The 21,566-nt window shown below is 41.6% G+C and overlaps 1 protein-coding gene across 1 annotated transcript in view; it reads left to right on the plus strand.

The window, feature by feature from the left end:
* The first annotated feature begins 119 nt into the window (after window positions 1-119).
* The window catches only part of FMN1 (formin 1), a 403,510-nt gene continuing 382,063 nt past the window's right edge, over window positions 120-21,566 (plus strand). Inside the window, exons 1-2 of the mRNA XM_087859297.1 lie at window positions 120-178; window positions 16,938-18,929. Of these exons, the coding sequence (XP_087715423.1) occupies window positions 17,069-18,929 (1,861 nt within the window). The 5' untranslated portion in view covers window positions 120-178; window positions 16,938-17,068. The remainder of the gene's footprint in view (window positions 179-16,937; window positions 18,930-21,566) is intronic.

The following is a 21,566-nucleotide window of genomic DNA, read 5'->3' on the forward strand; positions in this document are numbered from 1 at the left end:
ACACAGAGGTACAAAGGGGTTGAGTGGCTTGCAAAAGATCACTGTTAGTGATTGGCAGAGCTGGACTTGAGTCCAAGCCTTCTCACTCTGCATTCATTGTGTTTTCCTTGGTCTGCACTGCCTGGGGGGGAAACCATCTCCTGTGAAGACTGACCAGACCCGGACCAGTTACACCAGGGTGAGTGCTCCATATTCTTTGACTTAAAGAAGAGGAATTAGTAAATGTGTGGGCCTGTCTTCCGAATGAGACTCAGTGTCCTTGGTCAGTCCTGTAGGGGATTTTCAGAGTCAGGGCTCTGGGGGCAAACCATCTGGGTTCAGATCCTAGCTCAGCCACTTACTCGTCGCGGGACCCCAGGCAAGTTACCTACCCTCTCTGTACCTCAGTTTCTTTATGGTCGAATAGGGATGATTGTAGTATCTACGTCACAGACTTGTGTGTGTGTGTGTGTGCGTGAAAATGAATGTGTTGAAACAGGTAAAGCCTCAAGGAGAGTGCCTGGTATATGGTGAGTGATCACTAAACAATAATAATTACCTGAACTATTTAAAGACATAGACTGCTTAGAAATACTCGGTAGTCGTGAGTCATGTGTTAGCTGCAGGCAGAAGCATTAGGATTTTGTCAGTGCTAGAAAACTTCTGACCCTACTGATACTTCTACTTAGGTGAAGCTGGCGTATCCTAAATTGACTCCACAGTTTATCATTCCCTTCAACAGGGTAACCCTGAAAGTGAAAATACTCCTGGGATGACTAACATCTGTAGTCAAAAGCTCAATGACTTATAGACAGTCATATTTTGAAAGTGAATTTTTTGAAGGACAAGAAAGAGAATGCATTACAAGTAAGAGGAAGGAAAGCACAAAGAAGCCTGCTGGAGATGCTAAAGACAAACGATCCATCTAGAGTGGTGCAGAGAAAAATGGCTGACATACAGCTGGATTTTTAAATGGAATGGGTTTGTTTTTTTTTTTTAAAGATTTATTTATTTATTTAGGGGGAGGAGAGAGAGAGACTTAGAGGGAGAAGAAGAGGGAGCGAGAAAATCTTAAGCAGGCTCCACGCCCAGGGTGGAGCCTAACAAGGGGCTTGATCTCATGGCCCTAAGATCATGACCTGAGCTGAAATCAGGAGTCGGCCGCTTAACTGCCTGAGCCACCCAGGCGCCCCTAAATGGAGTGGTTTTTAAATGGAAAATGTGCCATTTGTTTTGGTAGCACTCCAACCAGGTATTTCTCTCAAACCTCCCTCAGCAAAGTCCACGGGGTCTCAGATGCTGATCTTCTACAATCTTCAGATAAATTGCCTGTTTAGATAAGATTATGTGTGTGAGATTCCTTCAGAAAGCAGAAGGCATTGTGGAATTTCATGGCATTGTAGCCTCAGCTCAACTTTGACAATAATGAATAAATATTCCAACCAGGACTGAACCTCTCATTCGAGTCAGATGATGTATGGATGAGACTTTCTTGATGCTTTTGGCTCCATGAGAGGGTAGTGCCAAGTGTCTGGCGGGGAGAAGGTGGGGTAGGTATTTTCAAGGTTTCTCTGCTTTGATGTGTACTAAATTTGGACCCCATCGGGGCTATAACTAGCTTTTGGTTTTTGGTTCCCAGGCCAGCAGATATATAGCCAGTACTGTTGAACAGTGGTCCAAGCTAAGCTTTTGAAGACTCACTTCTTTGTTTAAAAGCAAAAGGAAGGGGAAGGGATATGGAAAATTAGGAGCTTCCTGCCTTCCTGAATTTCTTATAAAAGAGAGGTAATGGAAGGAGAAAATAGATGGCCAGACACTTAAGAGACAGAGAGTGTTTTCTTCCAGAATGTCAGTTCCCCTCTCTAGAACTTCTGCAGGAATTACCTGTGATTGAGATCCTAGCTCTTTAAGAATAATTCCTTCCTCTGAGAGGAATCTAGTTTTATTAATTAAAACAAACATATAGTAGAAATAATTCTCCCCATCTGAAAGTTCTCCACGGTGTCACAGGCTCCCCGTTTAGCCCCATGGGTCAGCACTCAGCTTTTGAAACAAATCATGATGCAATCGAATCATAACTTTGCTTTTGGAAACCCTGAAGTGTGTCGTGTGGAATATTTCCGATCGCCCAGCTATTCTATAAGTTCAAATACAGGAAAGTCAGTCCTACTGTCAGTCCCATCATTAGTAACATTCACACAACATGGGAGTTGGGGACATGAGAAACTACTTGACATTTGCTCATTTGATCCTGTGCTCCCAAGAATCGAGTAGCTACCGTTGGCCTAGAGACACTGTCTGATCTCTTAAGTGTCAGTAGACCAAATTCTGGGTGTTGTGGAATTAAATGTGCTATATTGACTTTGGGATTAGACTGACCTTGTGTTGAATCCCAACTCCTCCATTTCCTTCTCGTGAACTTCATTTATGACATCATTATTATAAAATGAAGATCACCATGTGAGACAGAACATAACTCCTGGGGCGCCTGGGTGGCACAGCAGTTAAGCATCTGCCTTCGGCTCAGGGCGTGATCCTGGCGTTATGGGATTGAGCCCCCGTCAGGCTGCTCCTGGGAGCCTGCTTCTTCCTCTCCCACTCCCCCTGCTTGTGTTCCCTCTCTCGCTGGCTGTCTCTATCTCTGTCAAATAAATAAATAAAATCTTTAAAAAAAAAAACATAACTCCTAGAGTTAAATGAGTTAACAGTTGTAGCATTTCTAACTCAGTGTCAAACCACATAACCAGAGTCAGTCACCCCTCCTTGTTCCCTTTTTTGTCTCATCTCTTGGTGACAAGTTGCACTTAGTTGTACCACTGGCTGTGGTTCATCACTGCATGCAGATCCACGTAACACTCCTGCATCATGGGTTGTACCTTTCCTTGTCTGGTCATCCTTCTTCCAGGTCACTCAGATTACCAGTGGCCCTGGCATCAAGTTCATCATGGAACCTTGAGTTAGCATGAGGGTTGATGATTTAGTCATAAATCTACATGTTCCACCTCTTTGTACCTCTTTGTAATGGTGTCAGATTTCCACTAATAACTATAAAATCTGTATCTTAGATGTAGAATACAGGTCTCCCATTTGAATCATTGTGTGTGTTTTTTAAAAGATTTTACTTGTTTATTTGAGAGAGAGTGAGAAAGCATGAGTTGGGGGAGGGGCAGAGGAAGAAAAACCAACAGAGTCCCACCCAGCAGGGAGCCCAACACAGATCCCAAGACCCTGGGATCATGACCTGAGCTTAAGGCAGACGCTTAACTGACTAAGCCACCCAGGTGCCCCTGAATGATTGTTTTACACACCATGCATCATGATGGCAGCTAGTGATATTAACACACGGTTGTATGAATGCCCACATTTCTAATTCCATTTGTGAACTCAGTATTCTTGTGTACCTTTTACTGAAACATTTTAGGATTGAAGAGTAACTAGCTGTGGTTATGGGTATATTAGTAGTTCTTGGGTTCTGGCAAAGCAATTGAGATTGAAGAGAAGGAGTGGGGAAATGTTGTATCCCGTCTCCCAACATCGAGACTTAAGAAAACCCCATGGATCATTTTTCCTCCGTGAATAATTAAATTCCAGGAACGATTGGTTGAATTAAATTTGCGTGCCTTGAAATTATTTATGTTATAAAATGTTATTTACTCAAATATTTCATATTTTGAAACATTCTTCCTAGAAGAATGATTTGAATGTTGTGGATTTTTTGGCTCAAACAGGCCCCCAAGACAACCAAATGGTGTTTCTTCTGATGATGTCAGGCCCTTTAAGAAGGAAGGATTTTCTTGGTAGGGCACATGGGTGGCTCAGTCAGTTAAGCATTCGACTCTGGATTTCGGCTGGATTCTCTCTTTCCTTCTCCCTCTGCCCCTTCCTCCACCTCCCTCTCTGAAAAAAAAAAAAAAAAAAAGAAGGATTTCCTTGGTGAATCCTGATCTCTTAATCACTCAGATTCCTCCCGAATGGAAGGTTGATATATCACGCAGTACAAGTTCACTTTAGGGAACATCTGATGACAAGTGCACTTGATAGTGTGTTCCCTAGTGGCCTCATCTGATTCACAGATTTACTTTGCTATTTGTGAGACAGAAATTTGTGCCAATTCCAACTTTTCATAAAAGGCTGTAAAAAGTTACGGAAACCTAGACCTCAGTTTCCTTTTCTTCTGCACTCTTCCATCACAGATCCATTTGCTGTACTTAGTACTTACTTGCTTTTATTTCAAACTACCTTTGAAGCTTGCCACAGGCAGTGTAAAATTTTCCTGATATCAGAACTGTGCTCAGAGCCCTTTAGTTCCCAGAGGTTCTCTTGTGTGCTGTTAAGAGGGAGAGACCTACCATTCTTTACTTTAGGAATCAAAACAACAGCCATTTGCCTCCAAATTCATTATCAGTTTTTTATTATGCATATTTTTCTTCTGTCTACCTAGCAGTTTTAGCAATCTCAGATTCTGAAGTGTTTTTATTTAATTGTGTTATGTTTTTCAAAGGAATTTTTTTATGTTTTGAATCCTGGGAACATGAGAGAGTTCTAGAAGTAACATGAGGCTGCTATAACAAGTTCTCCAGGGCAACCATCTGTAACTAAAAAATTTGGCTTTTCCATCGGTTTCATACATGCATATACTTACCTTCACCTTTATTCTTTCCAAGCCTGCCGTATGGATAGCTGGGATTTTTTATTTCTGATACAGTAATAGGCTTTTTATGTTTTTGCCTTTTAGTTGAGATCAGTTAATTGTCGAGAATGAGCTTGTGGAATCATCTGAAAATGCTTTTAAAATCATATGTAAATGGTATGAGAGAACTGTTAGACATCTTCCGTGTGACGTATCATGCTGTAGGAATTGTGGACACGATATTATTGCATAAAGTAGTGAAATTGTAAGTGGCAATCACATGGGGAATTCTCAGAGCCGCTCAGTTTATTAAAGGAAGATGTGTTTTGAGTCCAAGGTGGTACTGTTTCCTTTGTTCGGGGTCTGCAGCCACAATGGTATAAAGGGTCTGTGTCTTAAAAGCTGCTGAAATTAGGGATAAAATAATTACCCTCTGTGGCTGAGACTTTCTTTTAAATTCAGATGTCAAAAGATGGAGACTAGTTAGATGTCGTTTAGATATTCTCTGTACAGGTTCCAGCCTTCTGTCCAAGGTGGGATTGGTTTAAATGTTTGAGCCAACAGGATTCCAAGGGTCCATACCCACAGCCTAGCTCCTGAGCACAGAGAGGACTGCCTCGGAGTCCGCGTCGGGGTGGGGAATGGACAGGGTTGACACTTTTTATTACATCTCCAGAGGTAGAAACTTACTGACATTCAATCATAATTCTTACTTAACTTGAGGCAAATGTAATGCTAATGTCCAGTTTAACCTTTCTTATCTCCTCTGGGGCATTTGTGGGACAAATCTTTAGGTCCTAACAGACATATTAAGCCATGAGCACTAGTGTTTTTCAGGACAAAGAGGAATTCATACCAGGAATTTTGCAAGAATTAGATCTTCTTTTTCTTTGCTGCCAGACGGATAATTTAAATTCTGGCTAAGGGGCACCCAGACCATGATGTACTTGCTTAATAGCCACAATCTGTTAACTGTATTTTTCTGAAGAGAAGATAAATAATCCTTATATAGAGATGTTAGAGCTCTCTTGAGGGTCTCCCATAACGGATTCATGATCTCTCCCTAGAGTGTTGGGAAATGCAGTGTTTCGTAGCTTCGACGTGCAGACTTTTAAGACAGACTTGGATTCAAATTTCAGTTCTGTGACTTGATAGCTTTGTGACTTTGGGCAAGCTGCTTAACCTCTCTGAGCTTATATGGTTCTCATGGGTAAAATGGGAAAATTACTAGTGCCCATCTCATAAGACAATGAGAATCAGTGACTGAGGCATAGGAAGCACTTAGCCTAGAGCCTAGCACTGATGAAGAACTGATTAAGATGTCAGCCAATATCTACGTACTCCTCCTGTTCTCATTCTTCTTCTTCTTCCTTTTCAACCAGGTATGAATCCGCCTATTTTATTAGCACTCCTCTGTCTTTAATTTTTATGGATTTTGACTGTCCCCAAATTGTTAACTTCCTGCCTCATCATTGGTGAACTAAGGAAAAGGAGCCTGCCAGACAGCAGTGGTGATCCCAGCTGTCTGTGCTGAAACAGACATGAACTGGGTTGGAATGCATTTGCTGAGCTACTCTATCCCTTTCTTGGGAGGTCCTTGTTGAAAGATCACTGCAGTTAGGGGCTCCTGGGTGGCTCAGTCGGTTAAGCGTCTGCCTTCGGCTCAGGTCACAATACCAGGGTCCTGGGAGGGAGCCCTACATCAGGCTCCCTGCTCAGTGGGGAGTCTGCTTCTCCCTCTGCCTACCCCAGCTTGTGCTCGTGCTTTCTCTCTTTCTCTCTCTCTCTCTCAAATAAATAAATAAAATATATTTTAAAAAAGAAAAGAAGGATTACTGTATTTAGAGTTACTGGTATTGTGCAAAAAACATCTCAAAATGACTAACCTTTTTGGCAGATTTTATGAACTGACACTTGATTGAGCTGAGTAGGGCCTTCTTTGATCCCCATGGTAAACGTGAGTTTGTGAATATCTAACACCAGTATGGTCTCCCTCCATAAGAACAGGCAGAAGCAAAGAGGAAGCAGACATGCCTTGCAGACCCATTGCCTATAAGTTATAGTCCCATGTAGGATCCTGAATATTTAACCAAACATAGAAATCTAAAACTCGTATTTAAACGAGAGACCTTTACCAAGGCATGGCTTTGAGCCCACTTGCTTTACTCTGTATAGTACCACATTGCATTTAAAGTTCTATCCAACTATAAATGTTGCTATGGCGTGTTTTTTTTTTTTTCTTTAGTCTTCTTCATTTAAAAAATGACTGTCAGCTATAGTGGGGTAGTAGAAAAAGCACCAAACTGAGAGTCCAGAAACCTGGGTTTGAGTCTCATTTATACTGCTCACTAGTTGTGTGATCAGGGGCAGGTCACCTTAAACTTTCTGGTCTCCTTTAGCCTCGCTGTGTGTGTTATGACAATGATATCTGTCACATCTGCTTCACAGAGTGACTGTAGGGCTCAAATAGAAATTCAAGCCACGCAACTTGTAGTTATTTATTTATTTATTTATTTAAATTCAATTAATCAACCTATAGTGTACTATCAGCTTCAGAGGTAGAGTTCAGTGATTCATCAGTCCACACAACTTGTCATATGAACGTTTTGTACAAATGTCATATTATTATGATGTATGAAAATATTTGGGGCCATTTTATAAAATGAAAACACACAATATGAGACAGTTAAAATGGGTTCTCTTTCAACATCGGGGTTTAGGGGAAATGAGAGAGATGGCAGAGTAGCTTTATTTCTGAGTCCCTATGTTCCTCCCTTCCTCCTTGAGGGCTGTGCTCTGTGGCAGACATTGATTGTTGATTAATTGACTGATTGAAACTATCCTTTTTTCCATTGCATATTTTTGCCTCCTTTGTTGAAGATTAATTGGCCATATAATTGTGGGTTTATTTCTCGGCTTTCTATTCTTTTTTTTTTTTTTTTAAGATTTTATTTATTTATTTGACAGAGATAGAGACAGCCAGCAAGAGAGGGAACACAAGTAGGGGGAGTGGGAGAGGAAGAAGCAGGCTCACAGCGGAGGAGCCTGATGTGGGGCTCGATCCCATCACGCCGGGATCACGCCCTGAGCTGAAGGCAGACGCTCAACCGCTGTGCCACCCAGGCGCCCCTCGGCTTTCTATTCTGTTCCCTTGATTTATGTGTCTATTTTTGTGCCAGTACCATGCTGTTTTGATTACTACAGCTTTGTAATATAACTTGAAGTCTGAAATTGTGATGCCTCCAGTTTTGTTTTGTTTTGTTTTGTTTTCTTTTTCAAGATTGCTTTGTCTATTTGGGGTCTTTTGTGGTTCCATACAAATTTTAGGATTGTTCTATTTCTGTGAAAAATGCTGTTGGTATTTTGATAGGGATTACATTAAATGTGTAGATTGCTTTGGATAATATAGACATTTTAACAATATTTGTTCTTCCAATCCATGAGCATGGACTGTCTTTCCATTTCTTTGCGTCCTCTTCAATTTCTTTCATCAGTGTTTTATAGTTTTCAGAGTACACGCTTTGACCTCTTTGGTTAGGTTTATTCCTAGGTATCTTATTATTTTTGGTGTAATTGTCAATGGGATTGTTTCCTTAATACCTCTTTCAGCTGCTTCATGATTGGTGTGTAGAAATACAACATATTTCTGTACGTTGATTTTGTGTCCTGTGACTCTACTGGATTCATTTGTCAGTTCTAGCAGGTTTTTTGGAGAAGTTTTTTGGGTTTTCTCTATATAGTATCATGTCATCTGCAGATAGTGAAAGTTTTACTTCTTCCTTACCAGTTTGGATGCCTTTTATTTCATTTTGTTGTCTGATTCCTGTGGTTAGGACCTCCGGTGCTATGCTGAAGAAAAGTGGTGAGAGTGGACATCCTGGTCTTATTTTTGATCTTAGAGGGAAAGCTCTCAGTTTTTTCCCATTGAGGATGTTAGCTGTGGGTTTTTCATATGTGACCTTTATTATGTTGAGCTGTGTTCCCTCTACACCTACTTTGTTGAGAGTTTTTATCATGAATGAACATTGTACTTTGTCAAATGCTTTTCCTGTGGCTATTGAAATGATCATATGGTTCTCATCCTTTCTCTTACTGATAGGATTTATCACATTGATTGATCTGTGAATATTGGACCATCCTCGTGCCCTGGGAATAAATCCCACTCAATCACGGTGAATCATTTTTTTTAAGCATTGTTGGATTTTGTTTGCTTGTACTTTGTTGAGGATTTTTGCATCTGGGTTCATCAGGGATATTGGCCTGTAGTTCTCTTTTTTAGTGGTGCCTTTATCTGGTTTTGTTACCAGGGTAATGCTGGCTTCATAGAACGAATTTGGAAGTTTTCTTTCCCCTTCTATTTTTTGGAGTAGTTTGAGAAGAATAGGTATTAACTCTTCTTTAAGTGTTTGGTAGGATTTATCTGTGAAGCCTTTTGGTCCTGGACTTTTGTTGGGAGTTTTTTGATTACCAATTCAATTTCTTTGCTGGTAATCTGTCTGTTCAAATTTTCTATTTCTTCCTGCTTCAATTTTGGGAGGTTGTATGTTTCTAGGAATTTATCCATTTCTTCTAGGTTGTCCAATTTGTCGGCATATATTTTTTCATAATATTCTGTTACAGTTCTTTGTATTTATGTGGTATTGGTTGTTATTTCTCCTCTTTCATTTGTGATTGTGTTTGAGTCCCTTCTCTCTCTCTCTCTCTCTCTCTCTCTTTTTGGATGAGTCTGGCTGGAGGTTTATCAGCTTTGTTGATCTTTTCAAAGAATCAGCTCCTGGCTTCATTGATCTGTTCCGTTGTTTTTTTAGTTTCTATATCATTTATTTCAGCTCTAATCTTTATTATCTACTTCCTTCTGCTAGTTTGGGTTTTACATGTTCTTTTTCTAGCTCCTTTAGGTGTAAGGTTAGGTTGTTTATTTGAAATTTTTCTTGCTTCTCAGGATATGCCTGTATGGCTATAAACTTCCCTCTTAGAGCCACTTTTGCTTTATCCCAAAGATTTTGGACCATTGTGTTTTTATTTTCATTTCTCTCCATGTAATTTTTTATTTCTTTTTTGATTTCTTGGTTGACCCATTCATTGTTTGGCAGCATGTTATTTAACCTCCATGTATTTATGCTCTTTCCAGATTTTTTCTTTGCAGTTGATTTCTAATTTCATAGTGTTGTAGTCAGAAAAGATACATGGTATGACTTTGATCTTTTTGAATTGAGAATTTTTTTCTGGCTTAACATGTGATCTATTCTGGAGAATGTTGCATGTGCACTTGAAAAGAATGTGTAAGTGGCAGACCTTTAAACAAGAGTGCCCTCAAAGCACCCTACCTGAGTCCTTACACCTCTGTAAAATGGGGCAGCCGTGGTCCATTGAATAGAAAAGCCCATTTTTAATCCCTTATTCTGTCTAATTGAAAAGTTATTGTTCAAGAGTGGATTCCTTAATTTGGAAATACAAATTAACTTAGCATATGCAATGATCCTCATTTAAAGTTCTCAGAAAAACAGACTCTACAGAATGGGTTTACATATTTAAAAAGATGCTCCGAATTTAAAAAAGGAATCTGTCTTTGTTTTACCAAGAATGTACCAATCCCACTTTTGTGAGATGCTGTGCAGTCAAACATTGGCCATTGGACCTCAAGCATTCAATGAGTAAGAATTTCGTATGTTCAGATTCCTTTTTCTATCATGGGGAAGGGGTTTATTTCCTCAGTATACTCATCTATCTCCCACAGATAATGATAGAAGCCAGATAGTGACATGAGCCAGAGATGTGTTGAAGATCTCAATATCCTATATTCTCATGAAGATAACATGGAAATGTGACATTTGTTTATTTTTATGTCTGAAGCTTTGAAGAGGTACAGGAAAGGTGAAGAAAGGATTCTTTCGGGTCTTTGAGATAATCTTCCAATATTCACACCTTATAGCATGACTAGGTGTCGGAGTGGGTTGGTTTATGGGTCAAAAAACACAAAAAGGAACCATTTTCTTATCCTTTGATAACCATCTCTAGCTATGGCTAGAAATTTATTGACCAAAAATAATTCTGTTGACCAAGCTTTGGCCTCTACTCTGTTTTTATAGAGATTTGCCAGTATGTTATAATAATATCTACTTCAGAGTATTGATGGTTTCATAATCAAATCAGAGTTTCAAAAGTAGAAATTTTGTTTTTGCAGTATAGACTGATTTAGTGCTTTCTTTCTTGTGACATTGTAAGAATGCAAAGAAAATCACAAAATTTTAGAATTTTTAGAAAGAAAACAAAAATCACTGAGAGACTATGTACTCTTTCAATTTCGCTGTTTTCTATCTCATAATCATCTTCTCCCCTTTACTTAGCCCTAGTCTTTGAGCATGAAACTACCTCCTTCTTGTCAAGGCTTACCCTACCCATGTGTCCTCTACTTAAAAAAAATAAGAGTAACAACAAAGAAAATACCTTGATACCTGGACAGGCTATTCTTATTTTCTTCTCTTATCCATCAGCTTCTCTCTTGCTCTTTGCAATATAATTTGGTATCTTCTTTACTAAAATCACTGTTTCTTTTTCAACCTCTTTACAGAATTTGATGTTTACCAGAGCTCTACATTCTTGACTCTCTGTCTGATCTCTTTCTACTCCATTCTGTTCTGATGTTACTGCTAACCTCATCTTCCTTAAATTTAGCACTGAACAAACAACTTCTCTGATCAAAACCCATCCACAGCTTCCCATTTGTTTATGAAGTTAGCATTAATTTGCCACCGACCTGGATTCAAATCTTTTTACAATGTGCTCTCACTCTTGACTTACCTCTCCTAACATGTGTCTAAAAAACAAAGAGAGTACTTCTTCCCTTTGCACATGTTAGCAAATTTCTTGGTCTTGTATAATGTCTCTCCTCCTAGAATTCCCTTTTTAAATTCACATCTGTCAAAATCTTACCCTTTAGTATGGAGCTATTCCAAATGCTTTCTTCTTTTTGAAGAATTTTCTGATCCTACAAACATGATGTGTCTCTTTTTAACTTCCTCTAATCTATACTTTGATGTCTTGTCGAATGAGTCTCTTTCTGCTTTGTACTGCAATAATTTAACTATTGCTTCTATTCTCCTACTCTTACAGTATGTAATTTCTTTGAGAAAAAAAATACCTCTGTGGGAAAAGAGCTAGAAAGCTATTGCAGACCCACCTTTATTTTTATACCTTCTATTTGAAAATCAGTAGTCTGCATTCCTTCCTAGGATGGGTGGGAAGGAGAGAGGTAGGCACTAACTTTTCCAAAATCACACCCAAGTGACAGAATTCAAAACTACCTGGTCTGGATAAGCAATGGGAGGAAGTCACACAGAGAAAGTAGCTATACCTAGAGGAAGACTACCCAAAAGGAACTGTGGTCTTCATTAGAGGACATACCTACTACAAAACCATAGCCTAGGAGGGAGGGAGCCAGGGAATAAATATGAACCTTCTTCCATTCTGCCCTCCCATCTGTTGCTAGTATTTCCCAATGTCTAAAGCCAGTAGAAGCTAGAGTGCCAGGGAGCTTGTTCAGTCAGTCTTCTGGTGTTTAGAGTGGTGTGTAGAAGGGGAGAACCCGAATCTGAATGGGCAAATGGGCAATTTCCAGTTTAATAATGGAACTTATAGATAATCTATCTTAGTATTGGGCTCAGATGGAGAGATGGGGCATTACTTTGCCCATCGCTAAGCAAATAAAGCTGCGCATTGGTCTTTTAGGGCCAGAATCAATTAGGAAATTGACAGTAAGCAGACAGAATGACTGCGGTTAATTCTTGAATCTTATTTTAGGCATTGGTGAAATACGTCATGAGCATTGAATAGCATCTACTAAAAAGGCAATAATTTTCCGTTATGATGAGGTACAACAGATATTTCCATTTGGGGTAGAGTGATATCATGTATTTGCTTATTGGAAAAAGAGTCAGGGAAGAAATCACCACAGCAGTGTTGTCTTGGAGACAGTCTGGAGTTTACCAGAGGAAATGGAAGACATGAAGACTCCCCACGAAACAAAGCGCTTTTACGCTGAGCATAACCAGAGAAGGTTACTTTGTAGGCCAAATTAAGATGTATAATTCAGTGTGTGGAGCCTGCAGAGCTGCTGTATTTTAGTCAAAGCAGAATGAGCCAATGCCGCTTGAAATAGTCCTGTGAACTCAGCATGGAATTATAGTGCTGGTGTATTTAACCCCACTCGATATTGCTTCCTTGTTATTTTGCTTTTTTCTCCCAAGACTTGTAGTTTTTTTCCTCTGGTTTCTCAGATGGAAAGTATGTGTGATGATTCAGCACGGCACTCTTGACTTGCTAATGGCTTTTTGCAGAGAAGTGTTTGCCCTGCTCAGAAGCCTGCCTTTGACGTGGTGCCCACTAGAGTGCTGAGGCTGAAGTTCCTTTACTCGGGTCATATGTTTTTCTTCAAAGAGGAGGAGTTTTGTAGTTCTTTGGCTAGCTAGTAGGTGTCACCAAATAATATTTTGAGTTAATGAATTAGAAACCTAGAGATTAAATTTCTCATTCCACAAAGGAAAGAAGAAAATACATGAGGGGCATTTATCCAGATAACAGACACTGGCAGGGATACTAGGCTGATGGCTGAATCCCGAGAGTCTTTAGGGAGAGAGAAAGAGAGATTGGGGAAAAGTGTGGATAGTTCTTCTATGCTCTAGAGGCAGCTCTATAAGTATTCATTGATGATAGTGGAGGATGTGCATAACAATTTTGATAAAAATAATTTCAAACTATGGAAGAGAATGGGGAAATAAGAGTGTTGAAAAAGATTTGTTCATGTTCTTTATCTTAGATTATTTGGACTTTGGATGTTCAAAATTACCCTCTAAGATGTCCTGAGGATGCTAAATTCAGGCAAGTTAGATGATCTTTGTGCCACTGATGTATCAACACCTGTGCTCTTGTGCATTCAGAAGAGAAGCTTGTTTTTTTCAAGCAACTCCACTTTAAAACAATCCACTTCTCAATCCCTTCCTTTCATTGCAGATAATGCCTTTTCCTTGAACTGTTTGTCAAATGATAAGGTCAGAGAAAGGCACTAGGAATATCTTCCATACTTGCTTACACAATCATTAGAAACTCAGAAAATGGGGCGCCTGGGTGGCACAGCGGTTAAGCGTCTGCCTTCGGCTCAGGGCGTGATCCTGGCGTTATGGGATCGAGCCCCACATCAGGCTCCTCCGCTATGAGCCTGCTTCTTCCTCTCCCACTCCCCCTGCTTGTGTTCCCTCTCTCGCTGGCTGTCTCTATCTCTGTTGAGTAAATAAATAAAATCTTTAAAAAAAAAAAAAAAAAGAAACTCAGAAATTATGAACACAAGGCATGAAGAAGCCATTTTGCACCTGAATTTGGAACCCCCCGAAAATGGTAGAAGAGTATTTTACCTTGAAAGCAAGGTAAAAATGTGCAATATATTTTTTTTAATTTTAGAATTCCAAGAATGGGATTTTTTCTTTTATAATTGGTAGGGACTTATTTTTGCTATGTGTCCTGGCACAAACTACATGACCAGTGTTGAAATCTACAACCCCAACATCTTTCCTTTTATCTTCTACACCCTATCACTTGAGCCCTAGTTGAAAGGTCTTCATGGGGCACCTGGGTGGCTCAGTCGTTGAGCATCTGCCTTCGGCTCAGGGCGTGATCCCGGAGTCCTGGGATCGAGCCCCACATGGGGCTCCTCCACTGGGAGCCTGCTTCTTCCTCTCCCACTCCCCCTGCCTGTGTTACCTCTCTTACTGGCTGTCTCTCTCTCTGTTAATAAATAAATAAAATCTTTAAAAAAAAAAAAAAAAGAAAGAAAGGTCTTCAGCATGGTACAATACCATGGTTATGACTTTCATTTTTACACTATTCCCCTGCAAAAGAAAATGTAGCAATAGAGAGAAAATACAACAGGTATTTAAGAAGAGATGATGGATGAGGCTGGAGCTAAGAATTTAAAGATATAACTGGGTGTTGGACTCCTGTTATTGTCAGGGAAGGGAGGAAAAAAGGCTTGCTTATCTTATGGAAGCCCTCCAGTTTAATCTAACACTAGTTTCTGAGACATAGGTTCCGGTCTCATTTTGGCAGTACTGATTAAAAGGTGTTAGGGCTAGGGTTTACAGATCTATACTAAAATCATAGTAAGAAGTTAGATCACTGAATCTTAATTTCTGTAGCTACAAAATATGGAGAATTATCTTATTGCACATTTTTTTCAGCCTCATTTAAAGTCTCTTTTCCCTCCATTTATCCCTTAAATATCTGTGTTCCCAGTACTCTGTTCTACAACCTTTGGGGTTTTTTTTGGTCTGTATACTCTTCTTGAGTAACCTCATCCAAGCCCGTGACTTTAACTGCGTATTAGACATGTCTGACGATCTTTGTCTTTTAATGGTGTGTGTAGACCATTTACATTTAATGTAATTATCGATATGTTTAGCTTTAGATTAACCATTTTATTATTTACTTGTGTTTGTTGCCTCTATTTTTTGGTTCCTCTCTTTCATTTCCCCTTTCTTGTTTTGTTTTGAGTTATTTGAATGTTTTTCTTTAATTCTTCCATTTTAATGTATCAATTGTATTCTTCATTATATCTCTTTTAGTGGTTGCTCTAGGGATTAAATATGCATGCCTTACTCTTCACAGTGTATCAAGAATTAAATTGCTGTTATACTTTGCCACCATATGGGTCCCTTTTCCCACCCTTTTAATGTTGTAGCTGTCATGTATATTATATGTATATACATTGCAATCCCACCAAACAATGTTATTTTTGTTGTTGTTTTCAACTGTCAAACATTTTTTAAAGAACTCAAGAGAGGAATAATACTGTGTTTACACAGACATTACCATTTCTGTTGCTTTTTCTTCATTCTTGATGTTACAAGTTCCTTTTTTCATTCTCTCTGAAGAGTTTCTTTTAGCAAATCTTTTAGAGCAGGTCTGCTAGCAACTACTTCTCTTTCTTCATCTGAGAATGACTTTATTTCACCATCATTTCTGAAGAATATTTTCACTGGATAAAAAATTCTGCATTAACACATCTTTTCTCTTAGCCCTTAAAATGGTGTTCTACTTTCCCTTTCTCCGAGTACTCTGAGTCCTCCTGGTGCTTGTGGGTTGACCAGCAGCTGTATGCATTTTTTTTTAATCTTCATTTTTATCACCTTTTATCTGTCTTCCTCAAGGAGGTTCTATTACAAAACGCTTCCTCCTTTCTCTCTTCTGCCACTCAAGATGTACTTTTATGTAGCTTTTATTATCTGGATCCAGTTATCAAATACCTGAGGAAAATAATGCACTGAAGATCTCAATAGTTAGTAAATGGTTATTGTGTTACCCTTCCCAGTGGGATTTTCTTTTAGGCATGGATGTCTTGAAGACTGGGAAATGCTTTAATTTAAGAAATGAAGTGCTGTAATATAGAATTCTAAGCCCCATGCTTGGCCTGGGGGGAGAGGGGGACGTTAACCACAAAGACACTCCTGGGATTCCTCAAATCTTAGGAGAGAAACACAGCTGCCTTCACCACTTATGTGACATTTTAGCTGTTCATTGGTAAAGACATGGAAAATCCACACAGGGCCAGCAGTGGCTTATAGATACTTGCTTTTTCTCTACCATTCCATTTGGCCTCAAATAGGCAAGAAGTGGGGAGAAAAAAACCCAAACAACCTTGACTAAGAGTCCTGAATTATTTAATTAAATTTCAATCCTAAAATTTTTCAACTTTAGCTCTTTTGGCAAAATGTACGAGTTGTATTCAGAAAAGGCTCCAAATTTGTGGCCTAATACCTTTCCCCAACACTGCTTTAAGTTAAATAGATAAGTAGTCTTAAATCTTAGAAGGTGCTTTTTGGAGATTAAAAAAGCTTCACTCATTTTTGCAAAGTAATATTCCAAACACAAGTTATTGAAATGTCTACGTTTTCTAAGGATCCCAAAGTCCCCTTTCCTCAGGATTTCTGGGAGATGTATTAGCTGTGTTTAATAGAAAAATACAAACTGAAGGCTAGAGAAGTTGACAGACTTGCTCTAGGGTGTATGGTGAGTTCCTTTTTGGAGAAAAGGAGCTTTTGTCTTGGGGCTAAAATAGAGCACTCTGCCATTTCTCAGCTGTAGAAAAGCTCTGGCCAGGGGATGGGGGGAGGGATGGGAGTGGGGAAGAGGTTGCAGTCAGCCTCTGGTTGGGGTGAGTTGAGTTGGTTGAGATCAGCCAGAGAGAAAGGATAAGTCATGGCCCCGCTTTTATTTATGTTGGTGTGTGATTTATGCACTCAGTTTGACAAGCTGCTTTCTTCCCTTCTTCTTCTACCAGACAGTCTTGTTGCTGGAGATGACTGTCAGCTGCTTTCCCTGCCTAGCCACCATCACATGCCCCACCACCGGAGCCTGGGAAGCCTGACCACAGACCAGCATCTCCAAGGCATGAATAATTAGGTAGGCATAATGGAAGGCACTCACTGCACCCTCCAATTGCGTAAGCCCATTACTGAAGTCTGCTACATCAGCTTCTATCTTCCAAGGGGGGAAGTTAGAGGATTTTCATACAAGGGCACTGTAACTCTAGACAGATCCAATAAAGCGTTTCATAACTGCTACCAAGTCAGGGAGGGGTCAGACGTCATCAGCCTCAGCCTGCAGCCAAATGAACATCCAGGCGACATATTTTTCAAGCAAACTCCCACAAAAGACATTTTAACTGAGCTCTACAAACTCACAGCAGAGAGGGAGAGACTTCTGGCCAATCTGCTTAGCTCAGACCACATCCTGGGGATTACGATGGGGAACCAGGAGGGAAAGCTGCCGGAGCTGTCTGTGAGCCTGGCCCCTGAGGACGACTGTTTCCACAGTGCTGGTGACTGGCCAGGGGAGCCCCCCGTGGGCTGTCTCAATAAGAGGAGTGCCCATGGGAACAGAAAGCCGCGGAGGTTTGGAGGAAGGAGAGGGAGCTTTGAGGTGCTTCCACAGAAGAGGACGAGAAGAAAAGGGCGTGGGAGCCATCAGTCGGCTCCTCAGATGGGGAAGGACCAGATCTGCTTCAGCAAATCTCTTCCTCTTTCTCGGACAAGACCTAATCTTTGGCTTCTAAATGAGAGAGGCACCTCGCTCCCAAGCGGGGCATTGGCTTCTTCCCTGCAGTGGAGAGAGAGCTGCCCCCCAGAGATCCCCAGGACGCTGGATGCCAGCCGTGGCTTTGGGAGCTTCAGGAAGTCTTCTGAGGACACCGGGCTTGGAAGAGGAGGGCCGCCCCCTGACTGCAGCTCCACAGAGCCAGGAGATGATGGTGCTGGAGTGCTGGAGAGGGGCCCTCACCGACTGGTGCACCAGCAGACAGGTTTGTCTGAAAGTCACGAGGACTCCAAGAAGCGTCCAGCGGCAGAGAAGGGCCAGAGGGAAAAGTCTACTGAGCATACATGCAGGAAGAAGCCTATTTCCAAAGTGGTGGCCAAAGTCCAGGATCTGTCTTCTCAGGTGCAGAGAGTAGTTAGAACACATCCTGAGGGCGAGGAAAGCGTTGCCATTTGCCCAGCGGCCCAGGCTGAGTTTTTACCCAGAGCAGACTGGCTCACCCTTCCAGGAGCCGAGGCTGGGACTCATGGTTCCAGGTGGCAGGGCCAGGAGCAGCAAGGGGACGGGTCATGGCCGCTGTCGGACAGAAAACGTACTTCAGCCAGCATGGAGGGGGCTGTGAACAAGGTCCTGCTGAAGGTGATAGAGAGTGAGAAGTTAGATGAAGCCAGTGAAGGGAAAAGGCTGGGCTTCCCCCCAAACACACCAGCCACCCACACCCTCCCAGAAGCCAGAGGCAAGAGGAAGGCTGGACTGTCTCCGAGGGATCCCAAAACCTCGTTTCTGGACCTCCCCCACAGCGGAGGTCCTGACTGGTCACAGCCCGGGGGCCATGAGGGGAAGCCGGCCCCCCCAGCCCCGGCAGCGCTCAACATACTACTGAATAATTCATCCTCCCAGTCCGGCACACACAAGCGGATGGCACCTGTTCGCTCGCCTCTGTCTCCAAGCTTCCCCAGCCCTGAGCAGCATCACGGGGTCCTCCAGCTCCCTCCACTGCCCGGTGAGTGGGAAGTGGCTCCTGATGACTCTCTTGGCCGAAAGAAAAGTACTTTCTCTGGGTCCTCCTCTGCTGACACCTTGGAGCCACCAACCTCTGCAAAGGTCACGGAGACCAAAGGAGCCAGCTCGACCTCCCTCAGAGCAGGCCAACCGCGGTTGGTGCCTGGGGACCCTTTAGAAGAGAGCTTGGGTCCCGGAAAGACCGCAGCTCGGCCCCAGTACCAGTCACCTCCAGGTAAGCCCCTGTGTAAGATACTTCGCATCTGTTCTCAGGCAGCTCACAAACAGTAATCTGCTTGTGCTATTCAGAGACTGGCGACTGAACGAGGCACCCAGATTCCTAGGCCTGTTAGTTCACTTTGCAGCAAGAAAACTGGGAGTGGTATAGGGGAGTGTGGCAACGGTGAGGCTGGTGCTGACTTAAAGGGTCAGGGGTGTAGCTGCTTCCAGAAGCAATACTTGGTCAAATAGTGTTCTTTGGCATACTCTAAAGCTGCCTCATGGTTGCTTAACTCAGGACTCTCAAAGGGAACAGGAATGAGCAGAAAGCAGTAGCAACTTGTCTCTGCCTTTGATGCTAACCCTGGGTAATTGGCCCCTTGACCTAAATTCTGCTGCTCACGCTGCTGAAGTGGCCCGGTTCGTTGGGGTTCTCTAAGCAGAAGAGCAAAAGCCCCCTGTGTCTTTGCTCATCTGTCTGTTGTAAGAGGTTTTTCATTTTTGTTTTTTAATAATCACTTTTATAAGCATCATTACTTTATGGCAAGAACTTTCCTTTTTTACCAGAAGAAGGACGAATTTAGTCTCACTTGAAGAAACTTGGTTCAGATTCTCTTTCTTTTTTTTTGGACTCTTTATTTCCCAAATGAGCATGAAGTAATGTTTTTTTCTGTTTTTCTTATGGTGTATTTTACTGTAATGTTTTACTTAGGGGTGCTCAAGAGCTAATTTGGCTTCTATGTTTAGTGTGATATAAAATTTTATGTGAAAATAATTTTGGGGGTTCTACAAGTGGGTTCAATAAGACCAATGCCCCTCCGGTATTTTGGGGGTTCTATAAGTGGGTTCAATAAGACCCATGCCCCTCCGGCATTTTGGGGGTTCTATAAGTGGGTTCAATAAGACCCATGCCCCTCCGGTATTTTGGGGGTTCTATAAGTGGGTTCAATAAGACCAATGCCCCTCCGGTATTTTGGGGGTTCTATAAGTGGGTTCAATAAGACCAATGCCCCTCCGGTATTTTGGGGGTTCTATAAGTGGGTTCAATAAGACCAATGCCCCTCTGGTATTTTGGGGGTTCTACAAGTGGGTTCAATAAGACCAATGCCCCTCCGGTATTTTGGGGGTTCTATAAGTGGGTTCAATAAGACCAATGCCCCTCCGGTATTTTGGGGGTTCTATAAGTGGGTTCAATAAGACCCATGCCCCTCCGGTATTTTGGGGGTTCTACAAGTGGGTTCAATAAGACCAATGCCCCTCCGGTATTTTGGGGGTTCTACAAGTGGGTTCAATAAGACCCATGCCCCTCCGGTATTTTGGGGGTTCTACAAGTGGGTTCAATAAGACCCATGCCCCTCCGGTATTTTGGGGGTTCTACAAGTGGGTTCAATAAGACCCATGCCCCTCCGGTATTTTGGGGGTTCTACAAGTGGGTTCAATAAGACCCATGCCCCTCCGGTATTTTGGGGGTTCTATAAGTGGGTTAAATAAGACCCATGCCCCTCCGGTATTCCTTACAGTTTCCAGGCCAATGTGGCCAGGGGCTCAGGGTTTCGTATGCCGCTGTGCAGGGACCGGATTCTTTTCCGGGGTAACTCCCACAGCATGTGGTCAGCGCTTTGTCTAGGGAATGGTTCGTAATATGATATATGGTCTCTTAAAGGTTAGAGAAAACATCACGCACGATTTCTGAGATAAAAATCTCTATCTAGGAAAGAGGAATTTCAATGGCTTTCTGTTCATTTTGACTCTTGACATTTTTTAAATTTCTCTAAATCTTTGATCCAGGCGTCATTCTTTAAAAATGTGGTAAATGCTTTTGATCTTATTTTTGCAATACGTTGATCTTACTTTGAGAAGACTTGCTACTTTCATGATATAACCAATCCACTTCACCAGGAAAGTCAGAGAATTATAGATTTTTTATCACGTATCATATAGAACCCTAGTGATGAAAATTCTTTCTCCCTGTGGATGCCGGAGCCTTTGGAATTCTTGGAAAGGGAGGTCTGTGCGGCTGTTAGATGAGAAACTTCTGGAGACTTGGGTGTGGAATAGCTGCTTCCACTCTAAAGGTTCTTTTTTTTTTAGAAACCACACCAACGTCTAGGATTGTGTGTGTCACTCAACCAGAAACTGGACATTAAATACATTGAGCTTCAGTAAATCTTGTTTTTTTCCTGATTTAGAGTATCTTTTTATTTTGTTGCCCTTTTTCATTATGAAAAATATTATAAAACCTCCATTGTATCTGGGTCCAGGCAGGCACACAGAGGACATTCAGTTTCTGTGGTGATTGACCATGAGCCCACCAAGTGGTAAGTTCAGTGGGTGGTCACACTTTCCCTTGGCCTCTCCACACAATTGCTCAGAACCACTCCCCTTCCTTTGGCTCCAGCCCTCCATTGCACTTTCAGTAGCCAGTCCTTATAATCATAATAGCGTGCTTCTAACCTTATAAAAGAAGGAATGGGAAAGGAGGAGAAGAGACTTTTTCTTCTGGTGTGGGTGACTTCCCCTTTGCTGGGACCTTCCTCCAGGACATCCAAACATTGTCTCTTGTCACTGTCCCTCTGAAAAGCATGAAGGGAGGGAGTTCTTCAGATAGTGGGTCTTTGATTTATATCCTCTGTTCCTGTGTTCTTCTCCCCCT

This window comes from Ursus americanus, chromosome 36, assembly GCF_024610735.1.
Source record: "Ursus americanus isolate L20-20 chromosome 36, mUrsAme1.1.p, whole genome shotgun sequence".
In the NCBI taxonomy this organism is placed as follows: domain Eukaryota; kingdom Metazoa; phylum Chordata; class Mammalia; order Carnivora; family Ursidae; genus Ursus; species Ursus americanus.